The sequence below is a fragment of the Rhincodon typus genome, chromosome 19 (genome assembly GCF_021869965.1).
Source record: "Rhincodon typus isolate 14 chromosome 19, sRhiTyp1.1, whole genome shotgun sequence".
Taxonomy (NCBI): domain Eukaryota; kingdom Metazoa; phylum Chordata; class Chondrichthyes; order Orectolobiformes; family Rhincodontidae; genus Rhincodon; species Rhincodon typus.
Window position 1 is genome coordinate 21,957,821 of NC_063350.1, and position 12,472 is coordinate 21,970,292.

Here is a 12,472-nt window from a genome sequence, read left to right on the forward strand (position 1 = left end):
CTACCGTTTGTGATATTTTATATATTATACATATATTATAATATATAAAATATATTATATATAATATATTGTTTATATATAATATATAAAATATATCACAAACGGCAGAGGTCCCAGTTTGGATCCATATGGAACACCATTAGTTACAGACTTCCAGCCAGAAAAACACCCTTCCATCACTACCCTCTGCCTTCTATGGTCAAGTCAGTACTAAATCCAAATAGCAAGTCATCATGGATTTCATGTTCTAATGTTACCAGCAATGAAGACCTGCTCACCCAATGCCAAGTGAGGCTCTTAACTTATTGAATTTATGTTCCACTAGCTGCCAAGCTGTTATTTGAAGTCATTTTGCCAGAGCATTACTCTGGCCATTGCATTCCTGGACTGTGTACTAAATAGGTGACACTGACACTTCCCATATCACCCTTATTCTCATCCTCTGCTGCAGCTGATTTTACCTAATGTTTGGATGACTTAAAGTTTGGAACACTTTGTTATTCTCTGGAAAGTGGAGAAGGTTTTAAACTGCATGGTAAAATAGATTCACTTTATCATTGGTTGACTGCAACATCTGCTGATCCTGGTGAATTTCTGAGGAGCCTTGCCATGCTTCTTTGAGCTCATTTGGTTCAGAGCAAGAGTAAGCCATTCAAAGGGTTGGGGAGATGCATTACTGGTGAAGGAGTACTCTCACAGCTGTATTGAGGGAGGATACATTGGAGGACTCATGCAACGAGGCAATAAGGGTAGAACTCCGGAATAGGAAAGGTGAAATCACCATGCCGGGGGTATACTACAGGCCTCCCAACAGCCAGTGCAAAATAGAGGAGTCAATACGTAGACAGATTTTGGAAAGATGTAAAAACAGCAGTGTTGTTGTGGTGGGTGATCTTAACTTGCCCTACATTGACTGGGACTCCCTACATGCTAGGGGCTTGAATGGGGCAGAATTTGTAAGGACCATTCAGGAGCGTTTCTTGACACAATATGTAAACAGGGAAGGTTATACTGGACCTGGTTTTGGGAAATGAGCCCGGCCAGTTGACTGAAGTTTCAGTGGGGGAGAATTTTAGAAGTCGTGACCATAATACCGTTAGTTTTAAGATACTCATGGATAGGGATAACAGCAGTACTTGGGTGAAGGTGTTAAATTGGGGAAAGGCAGACTACAACAATATTAGGCAGGAATGAGAGAATTTTGATTGGAGGTGGCTGTTTGAGGGTAAATCCACATCAGACTGTGGGAGTATTTCAAACAGCAGTTGATAAGAGTTTAGGAGTGGCGCGTTTTTGCGAGAATGAAGGATAGATATGGCAAGTTATGTAACCCTTGGATGACCTTGGTCAGAAAGAAAAAGGAAGTATATGTAAGGTCTAAGAGGATGTGAACTGACAAAACCCTTGAAGTATATAAGGCAAGTAGGAAAGAACTTAAGCAAGGAATTAGAAGGGCTAAAAGGGGTCATGAAAAGTCATTAGCAAATAGGATTAAGCAGAATCCCAAGGCATTTTATACATACATAAAAAGCAAGTGGGTAGCCAGGGAAAGGGTTTGACCACTCAAGGACAAAGGACGGAATCTACGTGTGGAGCCAGAAGAGGTAGGTGAGGTCCTAAATGAGTACTTCATGTTGGTATTCACTGAAGAGAAGGAATTAGTGAAGGATGATCTTGGGGAAGGGACTGTCGAGTTTCTAAGCCAAGTGCCATTAAAATGGAAGAAGTGTTGTCCACCTTGAAAAGTATTAAGGTTGATATGTACCAGCTCCTGATGGGATCTATCCCAGAATATTGAGGGAGACAAGAGAACAAATTGCTGGAGCACTGACAGACATCTTTGTATCCTGTTTGGCCACAGGTGAGGTCCCAGAGGACTGGAGAATAGCTAATGTTGTCCCACTGTTTCAGAAGGGTAGCAGGGATAATCCTGATAATTACAGACCTGTGAGACTCACGTTGGTGATAGGGAAATTATTGGTAAAGATCCTTGGGTACAACATCTACATGTGTTTAGAAGCAAATGGACATATTAGGGATGGCATGGTTCTGTGTGGGGAAGGTTGTGCCTCAGTAACTTGATTGAGTTTTTTGAGGAGGTTATGAAGATGATTGAAGAAAAAGTGGTTGACGTTGTCTACATGGACTTCAGAAAAGACCTTTGACAAGGTCCTTCATGGCAGACTGGTACAAAAGGTGAAGTCACATGGTATCAAGGGAGAGCTGGCAAGGTGGATACAGAACTGGCTTAGTGCTGGGACCTCTGTCGTTGGTGGTCGGCATGAAGGATTTGGAGGAAAATCTAGCTGGTCTAATTAGTAAGTTTGCAGATTTCATACAAAGATTGGTGGAGTTGCGGATAGTGAGGAAGGTTGTCAGAGGATACAGCAGGATATAGATCAGTTGGAAGAATGGGCAAAAAAATGGCAGAGGGAGTTTAATCCAGACAAATGTGAGGTGATGCATTTTGGAAGGTCAAGTACAGGTGGAAGTTATACAGTGAATGGCAGAAACCTTAGGAGTATTGATATGCAGAGGGATCTGGGTGTGTGGATCCACACATCACTGAGGGTAGTAGCACAGGTGGATAAGGCAGTAACAAAAGGCTTATGGCATGCTTGCATTCATTGGAAAGGGCATTGAGTATAACGATAGACCAGTTATGCTGCAGCTTGATAGAACTTTAGTTAGGACCCAGTTGGGATATTGCCTACAGTTCTGGTCACCACACTACCAGGAGAATGTGGATGCTTTGGACAGTGTACAGAAAAGATTTACCAGGATGTTGCCTGGTATGGGGGATTTTAGCTATGAAGGAGGTTTGTATACACTGGGTTTGTTTTCACTGGAACGCAGGAGGTTGAGGGGTGACCTGATAAAAGTTCATAAGATTGTGAATGGCATGGATAGAGTTGAAAGTATGAGGCTTTTTTCCCAGGGTGGAGGTGTCAATTACTAGGGGGGGATGTTTAAGAGATGTGCGAGGCAAGTTTTTCCACACAGAGGTTGGTCAGTACCTGAAACGTGTTGCCAGAGGAGGCAGTGGAAGCAGACACAATAACAGCATTTACGAAGTACTCGGACAAATACATGAATAGGAAGCAATATGGATCCTGCAAGTGAAGACAGTTTTAGCATGGACGGGCAAAATGTATTAGCACAGGCTTGGAGGGTCAAAGGGTCTGTTCCTATGCTCTATTGTTCTTTGTTCTTGTTCTTGTTCTTTCACGCTGTAACAGCTGTACTTCTAGTCATCAGCTTTGTTTTTCATGCCTCCTATTATTTGCTTATTTTTAAATAACCTTATAAATAAAATTCCTCCACTTAGTCAATGTACAATTTTAAGAAAACTGAAACCAAATAGAAAAGCATGAGATACGTTGGACTGATGTACCTGGAAATTAAATCACTGATACCAATATTTCAACACTTGTGAACTCTTGTAATATTTTCCTTTCTCTGATTTTCATAACCAATCTTTCCATACAGCAGAGTATAGGCAGATATGATCTCTCATGTACTATCATTGTGATTCTCTTTATAATTAAACCCAAACAGCAAACGCATGCAGGTTACAGGACACTAAGAGGCACTTGAATTTTTAATGACCATCAATTTTGGACAATGGAATATAAAACTGAAATAAAAATGATTCTTTGAAGATTTAACAATTCTGCATTTGAAACATTAATGCAATCCTCAAGAAACCTTTCAAAGCTTGTGATATAGACCGTGTATTTCATGAAAATGTCATAACAGAAAGAAAGATTTGTGTCTCACTTGGGGTTGGAAAGGAATGCATGTACAGACTGAATTCTTTGTCCGATTAGCCCACTAAATGGAGCAAAAAGCTAACGGAAGATTAGATTTTACACAACCACCCCACAATAGCAGGCATGAAAATGGAGAAGAACGTACAACCTCGTGGATGGCCTTCCCACACCACCCACAATCCTGCCCCTGTCCTGTCTCATGTATTGCAGGAGTTGGACAAGTAAATGGCATGGATGTGCTAGCCATCAAAGGAGTTTCCTCACCCAAGGGGGAAGCTCTGGGTCATTACTGCCATCTCATATGATCTGTTGTTGCCTTCTCTCTGACAGCCCAGGAAGTTGCTTTAACATGGACCTAGACACAAGTAAATTGCAGCAATAACCTTAAAATCCTCTAGTTCATTTCATACAATAGCCAGTACCTTGGATGGTGCAAAGGAAACTCTGATTAAGGTAGCATGGCAATGGTAGTTTTCACTGACCAATTTTTTTTCTGTTGTTCTTAATGGCAATGCCAATTAATCTCAACAAGATGGCTTCAAAGAAGAGATAAAATTACAAGTTTTGCAAGATATTCAGCTAATCTCAATCTTCCACCTATACCATGCCTTTTCGACATGGAAACATAACAAAAGGACTGATCGACAAACACATTCATGAGCTTTATGCTGAAGAAGTTCTTGTACTGGTCAGTGTCCCACCTAAATCCTTTCAGTGCTGATAATAATGAATGAGAATGTGAAGGCTTATCTGTCTGTCAATCCAAGAATACTTAACAAAATCGTCATGTGCGGTATGAAACCGGAGATGATGTTTTGCCTGAATTAGCATATTTACAGCATGAACACTGTTATGGACCAGTCCAAACCCCCTTAAAATATGTTAAGAAGATGGCCTAGACCCCAACTTTTTCCTATTTTTAAAGGCAAGTGTAAGACGTTGTGTTCTAGCTGCAACTTGATTGGTCAAACTACCAGGCTTGAAGCAAAACGCACTTTATTCTTAGTCCATAGGTAAAATGCAGGCAAAAGAACAAAGAATTAGAATATGAACAGCAACTGTTCCAATATAGTAACACCTCATAAACACACCCTTATCAAAGGCAAATTCAGTAAAATAGATTGCCTCACATCTAATTCTAGCAGCAGAAAGCGAACCCCAGCTTTTGGCTATGAGCGAAAGAAGAATAACAGCTTCCACATCCAGTTTCGAGAGCCCAGTAACTACCGAAAGCCATAAACAAAAATCCTGGTTCTGTGGGAGCTTGACCAGACCCATTCATGCTGCTTCTATTGTTCCAAAGTTTAAAAAAATAACCCAATGCCTCACAATCTGTTTACTTTATTGGCTTGGAACAGACCACTCACACCTCTGTCTCAACCTCTGTTCTGTGTGGATTTAATCCCATTTTTTAGATGAAGAACAATTTTCGGTTGGCTGCTTTGTTGACAGTGCTTGAACGTTTAATGTTTTAGCTTGGGTTGTGTGAGCACTTAGACGATGAGGGTCATTAGTCATTCATTTTAGACCCTGTACAACTTCTGAGGAATTTCAGAGAAGACCTGATCAGGCACTTGAAAGAGGTTCTCTGTGCTGGTGTATAATATTTAGTTTTATGATACAGATCATTAGTGACAGTGGGAAAGTGAAAGCCCTGTTTGAAGAACTGTTAATAAAGTGAACAAGGATAACGTCATGTTTTAAGAAGAGGATGCAATAAATTTGGATTCATGTCTGTTATGGACTAAAAACTAAATTCAGCTAAATGTGTAACAAAACAAGGAATTCTTGAAATAACTAATTATTTACATCAGTTTGCTTCAACTTTATCATTTGTGACTTACTGAACGAGGAAGTTGAATTTACGAATGTCTGGGTGAAGTTTAAAAATTATTTTGCAAGTACCAGTGCTGAAATACCTCAACATTACTTAAAACGTAACCTTATAATAGAAGGCTGTGGTGTCATGGTTTTGGTACTAGACTAACAGCCCTAAGAAGTTTAAGTCCCTCTGCTATAGATTACCATAATTGAATCCAATAAATCCAGCTACTTGAGAGTGAATGCCAGAGGAAAGAATCTTGACCATTAAAGGCCACTGAACTGGTTTGTTAATAGCCTCTAGGGACACCCCTATGCATGACCCAATCTGAATGCAGTTGGTACTTAGGGATTGTTTTACAATTGATGGTGGTAAACTTCAAAGTGAATTTTATAGTAAATCAATTTGTTCTAAAACAATTGTATTATTGTATAATTTAATACAGATTTGGCAGAATTCCATACATTCCAAGAATTGTTTTCTTTTCAAGAAAAATTCATAAATATCAGCTTCTGGCTTAAATTCTAAAAGAATAAATTGCTCATATTGAAAGAACTCTTCAGAAGCGACACAAAATTGCTGGAGAAACTCAGCAGGTCTGGCAGTTCCTGTGGAGAAAAAGCAGAGTTAATATTTCAGGCCCAGTGACCCTTCTTCAGAACTGAAGCAAACCAATGTCTGAAAGTGGCAATATAAAATGAGGTGAAGGAGATGCACTAACCTAGAAAAGCTAAACAAATACAGTTTTACAAAAGAGCACTTCACTATAGCTTTTCATTGTAGAGTTTAAACAGTATGGGGAAGGACCTGGAATTTTGTGCCTAGTTCTGGGGCCAGAAAAATGGAATTGTAGTGAATACTCATGGGTTATGAGTACTTGCCTCACTCACCCCAGAGGTATGCTGGGTGTTAAACTGTCAACTGTTGACTTTCACTTGTACAGTGCTGTATTATATATTGAACCTTCAAAATTAGAATCAACTCCTTTTAAAGAACCCCATTAGAAATCTGTTATTAACTAGGCAAACTATGCATCCTATGTGTTTGAGTCTACAGTGGCTTTAGCAAAGCTCTATGAAGGGACTACCCAGGAAAAGGTAAATTAAGTTTTATATATTTATGATTCTGTGGCTCCAAGTGGAATAGGATAATCTATGGATGTCCTGCAAAGCAACCATTCCAAGCGCAGGCTTATCGCCACAGTTGGCCATGCTTTTCAGTATTAGAGATCAATTTGATATAGAGATAGTAGGACCTGCAGATGCTGGAGAATCCGAGACAACAAGGTGCAGGGCTGGATGAACACAGCAGGCCAAGCAGCATCATAGGAGCAGCTCCTATGACGCTGCTTGGCCTGCTGTGTTCATCCAGCCCTGCACCTTGTTGTCTTGGAATGATATAGAAGTGGGACTAGGTAGTTATATCACACTGCATGAGAATAGAAAAGATGCATGTGCATTACTAGAGTATGTTAGGATTCAAATTTATCTTGTGTGAGAGTTAGTAATGTGCTAACACTTTGAGCCAGTTACATGGACCCGTTTTATTAGGATGTCATAAATGCTATGAGTTCTGAGCCCAATGGAACAAGAAACAGTTCATTGGTCGGCAAATCATGGGTTTTGGAGGTGTTTAAAATAGGTTGCAGAAATCAATGGAAGAAACTACAATTTGTTTTAACACTGTTTAACCAATATGGCAAGACCATCTATCACACGGCAAACAAACTTCTGAAAGTGGCAATAGTAAGTGAGGTAAAGGAAAAGGTCTAACCCAGAAGCACCAAACAAATGCAATTCTGCAGGAAATCTACAAAAGAGCTTCATGAGCTTGGAGAGAGAAAATGATTAAACTTCAGTCTTGGGGAAAAGGGGAATGGATGCAACTACAAATACAAAGGCAAGAGGACATTTGATGATGCCATGGCATAGCTGAAAATAGTAAGGTGCCTTAGGAGGAACCAGAGTCATCCAAAGGAAAACAAAACAAAGCCATTATCTGTCTGAGAGCCTGACCATAACAGCACTAAATGAGTGCAGCTACTTAGTCAGTCCACACAATCTACTGCCTCAGTAAAGAAAAGAATAAGGTCAGTATATAAATCAATAACTCAGCTGTCAAACACCTTTTTGAATGATTGCAAGCCATTTTCAATGTTAGTGCAACTTGTTTCTCGTGATAAGTGTGAATGTTCCATTTGATCTGGAAATATTTTTATGTTTGATAGCCGTTATATCGTTAAACCTAAAAGAGATTGTCTGATTGGCTATGCTACACATTTGAAGCCATTTCATTCTCAATTTTTTATCAACTGAACTGGTTTTATTTAAAAGTGTTAGAATTAGGACATGATAAGATTGGGAACAATGACCAGACTTTTTTTTGCATTCGTACACTAATGTTCGACACTTTTCTCTCCTGTATTGATTTTTTGCACCGAAAATCTCGTCAGTAACCACCGCTGGATTGAGATTTATTGAACCTAAAGATAGTTACACTCTTCATTTCGGGCTTTATTTTCCAGTCATACATTACTACATATTTTTCATTCCATACATCTCATAGCAATCATAGTTTGCTACAGTACCTCATTTTACCATAGCAACAACAAATTCTTACACAAATCTCTTTGTTTCCCCCTGAGATCATCCCATGCTTGCTGGGAAATGACATCAAAATTTTGAGTTAGTTTTGAAGTCAATTATTTAAAGATCAAAAAAACTAATATATTCTTAACACAATTCCTCGCCCTGCAGTAACTATTATTCTGATAACCTGACAGCAAATTGTTGTTATAGCAACACAGAATTATTAGGCCTGTGCTTGTTCTGTGATTGTTTAGATACTCTATTGGGCCTGGTCAAAGTAGGTGACTGGTTCTGATTTTTGATCTACAACCAGATATCAATTCCCAGCACGCCTATCTCTCAGTTTAAAAATGTGCCACCTGGATAATATTAAAGTCACTTTTAACTAAAACATGAATAATCGGTTGACATCTCAGAGAATCGTGTGAGGTAATTTTCAACTTAACTAGCTGGGCAGTAATTTGGTGTGGAAGGTCCTTTCATGTAACCCACTCAATTTTTATTCCATTAAAGGGGAGCATCCAAGTGGCAGTTGGAAATGACCCCCATGCTTTTTCTTACCATTTTCGTCCTTTGAGGTGATGCTGACCCTGCTCATTATCTGGGGCGTTAGGTAGGATTTTGAGAGGAAAAAGATTACTTTTTTTTGTTCACACATAATTGTTGAAAGGTGGACAGCAGAATATCTGACCTGCTGTTTCAGTTAATATAAAATTAAGTGAATTACTAGGGTGAATTTAAGTGAATTACTCGTGTGACTTTAATAAACAGTAGACAGGAAAACAGCATAGGTCACATATTATGCTGCTAATGATGCGTCTTTAAGTTGTCGTATTGTGAAACTCTCACAGCTCCCAACATTTAGTCCCATCCCTGTTGCTATTTTTTGTCAGACAATGTAGAGTGAAATGCTGCAAAGACAGATTTTCCAATCTGCCCTTTATGATATTCAGCTTCCTACATTACTAAACAATGAGCAGCGCCATTCCTGTTTGTGTTTCCAGGCTGGCAGAGATAACGAGGTCTCCATGATATTGTAAGAGCCATTAAGTGAAAGTGGAGTGGGTAACAAAGAATAAAGGCAATAACTGAGAGAAAGAAGTTTGGAGTTATGCAAAGTTACTTTCAGAAAGGGAGAAAAACTGAGAGTATCTCTAAGCTGTAAGAATAGCTAAGAGTGTTAAATGCAGGAGAGGAACTTCATATAAGAGCAATAATTTGAGAGACAGAGCTTGCAAGAGGACTGGGTTAGAGAGCTGCAGATGACAGAAATCCCTCTCAGTGAAAGAAAATTATTGACATGGAGAGGATATCAATATGAATTTCCAAACAAACATGAAGATTTCACTTATATAAAATAACTGAGGAAGAAGTTATCCTGAATATGTGGGCTGTAGGAGAGCAAGGAAACATTATTCTATTGGTTTCAGAACTGTTTGTATCAGAATTGTATCATTGGCAACAAGTCTGAGGAGTTAATGATAATTTTCACTTTTTAATAAGTAAATATTACTCTGAAATGGGTAATATGAAATGACAATTGCTGCTTTGTAATAACATAATTGTTGTTCAGCTTCTCTGCATCTGTACCCTGTGAGAGACAAGGCAAAATGCAAAACAATGTAGTCTAAATAATTTCTAAAGTAACGTTGCATTTGTATCCTTTTTAGGCCTGATATTCCTAACAAAATAACACATTTTTATATTTTGCCATTGTAACTAATACTTTTCATTTATTTTAAATGGATGTATAATTCTATTAAAATGGTAGAAGGAATTTTTTATGAATACAACAAACAATAATATGACCAGGGTGTGATTTCATTGGTTATATTAATTTCTATTTTTGTATATTTTTGCAATCCTTTAAACGTCTTGGAAAAATGAATTTATATTTTTTGTTTGCTGATTAATTATACCTTTCCTCCTATCACCTTGCTCCCGTTAAGTTGCTTCAGCTTAGTTTTATCTTTTCTAATGAAAACACAGTTTAAAAAATTGGAGTTAGTTTAGATCTGGTGGATTTAAGACTAAACTCTTTCACTGACGATCCCTTCAAGATTCTAGGATCCTGACATAACAGTCAATAACAGCAGACTAGAGCTCATGAATTATACTTGCTCTCAGGATTTCTTTGAAAGTTGCAGTGATTAGAAATGAAAGCTGCACAGCATCCTGCCCGCTTCCCTTCTCCCCCCCACACCCACTTCAACCTCTACACCTACTTCCTTACTTCTCTTCCCTCATCCCCACTTGCCCCATCATCATCCCCAAACAACAATTAGAATTTGAAGAAATTAGATGTCACCCATGTAAAAATGAATTTTCAGTGTCACATGGAATGCTTGATTGCTGCCAAACAAAGTCAATTACATTTGAATGGAGAAGACTATAAAAGTTTTCTGACTAGTTTAGCAAGTATCCAACATCGACCAAAGCTTGTACTTGAATGAGAAGCTTTTCAGTGAGATACTGTTACAAGTGAACATTCCAGAGCAACGGCCAACTTTCACAGTAACATCCTGATTTCTGCATTAAAGTACTCAAATGTAGAAATCTGAGCTTGCCATCTGATTTATTCTTGAACAGCAATTATGCTGTTACACCCCAAATTATTTGTATTGCAAAATTCAGGCAATTTTTTTTAATGATACTGGTGTGATGTTCTTAATTATTACTTAATTTGAATGTTCCTGGAATTTCTAAAAATTATCTATAGCTGGTCATTATTTATCTATGATTAGCTATATATTAACTCGAGCTAAATTTCCAAAACAGGATTCCTGGCAAACTTTCAAAGTTTTCATGGCTAATTTGGTGAAACCCTAAAGACATTCCATGCAAGTAGCTTTAACCAAATAAGTTCAATCTAGTATTGGGATTACCAACTGATCTTGTTACTTTGGGAATTTCTCTTTAGGGAAAGCCCCTCATTTCCTTCGGCTACAGAACGTGGAAGTGAACGCAGGACAAAATGCCACATTTCAGTGTATCGCTGGTGGAAAGTGGTCCCAGCACGACAAGTTATGGTTGCAGGTTTGTATTTGTTTTTTTCCAGCTATTTTGGAAAAAGATTGGTTATCTCTTTGAAATGTTTAAATTCTGGTGCATTTTAAAAGGCTGCCTGTAGGACCTGGAAAGGAGCACAAAGCTGTCTCTCTTTTGCTTTGTTCTCTTGTGTCACGACCTATCTGAACATCAATGGGATATAGTTCAGGAAGTATTGCCATTAGATCTTCCTCCATGTTGAAAACGACATTTTTTTTCCCAAGATAACAAGGTGTAGAGCTTCACTTTCTGAAGAAGGGTCTAGGCCCGAAACGTCAGCCTTCCTGCTCCTCTGATGCTGCTTGGCCTGCTGCGTTCATCCAGCTCTACACCTTGTTATCTCAGATTCTCCAGCATCTGTAGTTCCTACTATCTCTGAAACTTTTTTTCTTTCCAGTTGCTTAACAAGGAGGCACACTTTTTCTTCTGCCTCTAATGAACCAATTTGACAAGTGTACTTGCCATAGAGAATTGATGCTGAAATAAGGTCTATTTATTCTTCAAAGGATTTTTGAAGATTTTCATAGATCTTTGAGTGGCCAACCTAGAAATCATTATCGCCTCTCTGTTCATATTGAACATCTTAAAATGAACCAGTCCCTCCTTCAGCGAGATGAAAGCTGATTTCTGTACATTTTTCGCTTACTCCTCATTGTTGAATGGATTCAATCAGAACTTACACAATCCCAAGAATGAGAGCATTAAATTCAATTCAGCAGTTAGTTTCACATCATATCCACTGTCAAATATTTTGTTAATATGGTTTCATTTAGGTGGAAAATTCACCCAACTGAACCAGTAAAGAAAAAGCAACTACAAAAATGAATTAATATAACAACTGGATGTGTCTAAAGCCATTCAATATTTCTTGAAGTGGAGTAATACAAAAAACAAAGAACAGTACGGCACAGGAACAGGCCGTTGGTCCCACCAAACCTGCATCAACACATGATGTGTTTCTATACTAAAAGCCTTTTGCCTCTACATAGTTCATATCCCTGTATTCCCTACCTCTTCATGTAGCTATCAAGATGCCTCTTAAATGCTGCTATCTGCTTTTACCAACTCCTCTGGCTGCGCATTCCAGGTACTTACCACCCTTTGTGTAACTCCTTTAAACTTAGCCTCCTTTACCTTAAACTGTGTTCCCTAGTAATTGAATCTTTCTACTCTGGGGGAAAGAAACTCCGACTATCCATTCTATCTGTGCTTCTCATAATTTTGTAAACTTCTGTTAGGCC

General features: G+C 38.5%; 1 protein-coding gene across 1 annotated transcript in view; it reads left to right on the forward strand.

Moving 5' to 3' along the window:
- The window catches only part of ptprt (protein tyrosine phosphatase receptor type T), a 928,020-nt gene that overhangs the window by 241,463 nt on the left and 674,085 nt on the right, over nt 1-12,472 (forward strand). Inside the window, exon 5 of the mRNA XM_048608556.1 lies at nt 11,104-11,219. Coding sequence (XP_048464513.1) covers nt 11,104-11,219 — 116 coding nt within the window. The remainder of the gene's footprint in view (nt 1-11,103; nt 11,220-12,472) is intronic.